We start from the raw sequence: 2,318 nt of genomic DNA on the forward strand, positions 1-2,318 counted from the left end.
TTGTGCCAAACACTATCCTAAATACTTTATAACATTAACCTATTTAATTCTTATTCCAAATCTAAGAATCAGGTACTCTTATTAGCCACATTTCACAGATGAGAAAACCGCAGGAGAGAAAGGTTAACTTGTTCAAGGTAACACAACTAATAAAAGAAAGATTCAAGCTTCAAACCCAGGCATGCTGGCTCCAGCTCTGTGCTCTTAACTGCTCCATATTAAGGCAGGCTGCCTCTCTCTTCACGGAAAGCAACTCAGTATCTCATGTAAATATACACCCGGTAAACCTGATCTACATTCCAGGTTAGTCTGAAACTGCAGCCCCCTACAGAGACATGCCCTTGAATTGACTTCAGTCATACGAAATTGACCACATATATTCATCAATGCTTATCTTTTTGTTTCAAAGCGTAGGTGATTGCTCAGATGCATATTATCATCTTTTTCCTTTTATTTCTGAACATTCCTCTTCTAATTGTATTATCTTGTTTTTGTTCAATGCTAGGCAGGTAGCATAGAATTTAAGAACATGGATTTTGCAGCCAGGCTATCTGAGTGTGAATTCAGACTACCACTTTTTGTGTGACCTTAGGCAATTTACTTACCCTTTTTGTGGCTCAGTTTTCCCATATGTAAAATATGAATAATAATAGAACTTACTTTTTAGGGTTAATATGTTAAATAAATTATTTTAAAGTGTGTAAAACACTCAAACAGTCCCTAGCACGTGGTAAGCATTAGGACAGTGTATGCGCTGTATAAAATTTGTATAGTCTGCTACCGTTTTTTATGCTGTTAGTTTGATCTTTGCTAATTATTGAACAATTATTATTCATACGTTTTTGTAATTCTAGAGGTGCACAGTTTATTCCCTAAGTCTCATAAGTATAATAAAACAACAGACTACCTATTAAACCCGTTTACTCATACATTGTTGAGAAGAAGCCGGTTAAAAGGTAAAGACTTGCCTTTCCGTTTGGCGGCAGCCATCAGGTGAGCCAGGATGGGCGCTTACAAGTACATCCAGGAGCTGTGGAGGAAGAAGCAGTCGGACGTGATGCGCTTTCTGCTCAGGGTGCGCTGCTGGCAGTACCGCCAGCTCTCGGCGCTGCACCGGGCCCCGCGCCCCACCCGGCCCGACAAGGCGCGCAGGCTGGACTACAAGGCCAAGAAAGGTTATGTGATATATCGGGTTCGCGTGCGCCGCGGTGGCCGCAAACGCCCGGTCCCGAAGGGCGCCACCTACGGCAAGCCCGTCCACCATGGCGTCAACCAGCTCAAGATTGGCCGGAGCCTTAAGTCTGTTGCCGAGGAGCGAGCGGGGCGCCACTGTGGGGCCCTGAGGATCCTGAATTCTTACTGGGTGGGTGAAGATTCTACGTACAAATTTTTTGAGGTTATCCTCATTGATCCCTTCCATAAAGCTATCAGAAGAAACCCTGACACCCAGTGGATCACCAAGCCAGTCCACAAGCACAGGGAGATACGGGGGCTGACGTCTGCAGGCAGGATGAGCCGCGGCCTCGGCAAGGGCCACAAGTTCCACCACACGATCGGTGGTTCTCGCCGCGCGGCCTGGAGAAGGTGCAATACTCTCCAGGTCCACCGCTACCGCTAATATAAGTAATGTTTGTAAAATTCTTACCTAATAAACAGTTTAGGACATCCACGTCTGCTTAAAAGTGTTTTTTAATCTGTCTGTTAAAACTAGTTGTCTGCAGATTGCTTCATTGAATGCATTGTCAAATTCTGAAAGTTAAAGTCCAATAATGTTTGAAGATTTTAAGTGATGGTGTGTCTTGTTTCTAATAAGGGAAAAATGCCTTTGTTTTTTGCTTTATTAGGCAGTTGATATGTCCGTGTTTAAAATGCTGTCTGGTAACAATAGGTGTAAAATTCTGTAAAAGAGGAGCTCAGAAACTAGCCATGTAGATTTGTTGGTGCATGTGATAAAACCTACAGCTTTATTGGGGTGATGCAATGCTCTGCTGGTTTACTCTAAAGTGGCTGTTTTATGGAGTTTGGCAAGGACAAACTTTAAATTGGGTTTTCCTTGGAAATGTGAAGGATGTCGTGATCCTTTATCATGATCATAATGCCAAAAAATAAAGTTGACTAGGGCCCACGTTTTTAGACTTAATTTGCTACTCCATATATGTAACTGCTGCTGCCAAAAGGCAGAAAGTAAAGGAATGCCACCATTTTTTAAGAGAATTAAATAAACCTGTTGCAAGATGTTTCTCTTACAAATTGAAACAAATCCTGGTTAACCTAAATTAAATTGCCTTGACCTCGATGATACCACTGAAGTTCCCATA

General features: G+C 42.4%; 1 protein-coding gene across 1 annotated transcript; it reads left to right on the top strand.

Moving 5' to 3' along the window:
- Positions 1–986: 986 nt before the first annotated feature.
- Positions 987–1,808, top strand: LOC115865741 (large ribosomal subunit protein eL15-like). The gene has a single exon (XM_060298776.1). It carries the CDS (start codon positions 1,004–1,006, stop codon positions 1,616–1,618), a length of 615 nt encoding a protein of 204 aa, XP_060154759.1. The 5' UTR covers positions 987–1,003; the 3' UTR covers positions 1,619–1,808.
- Positions 1,809–2,318: the final 510 nt, after the last annotated feature.

Source organism: Globicephala melas, chromosome 5 (genome assembly GCF_963455315.2).
Source record: "Globicephala melas chromosome 5, mGloMel1.2, whole genome shotgun sequence".
In the NCBI taxonomy this organism is placed as follows: Eukaryota; Metazoa; Chordata; class Mammalia; order Artiodactyla; family Delphinidae; genus Globicephala; species Globicephala melas.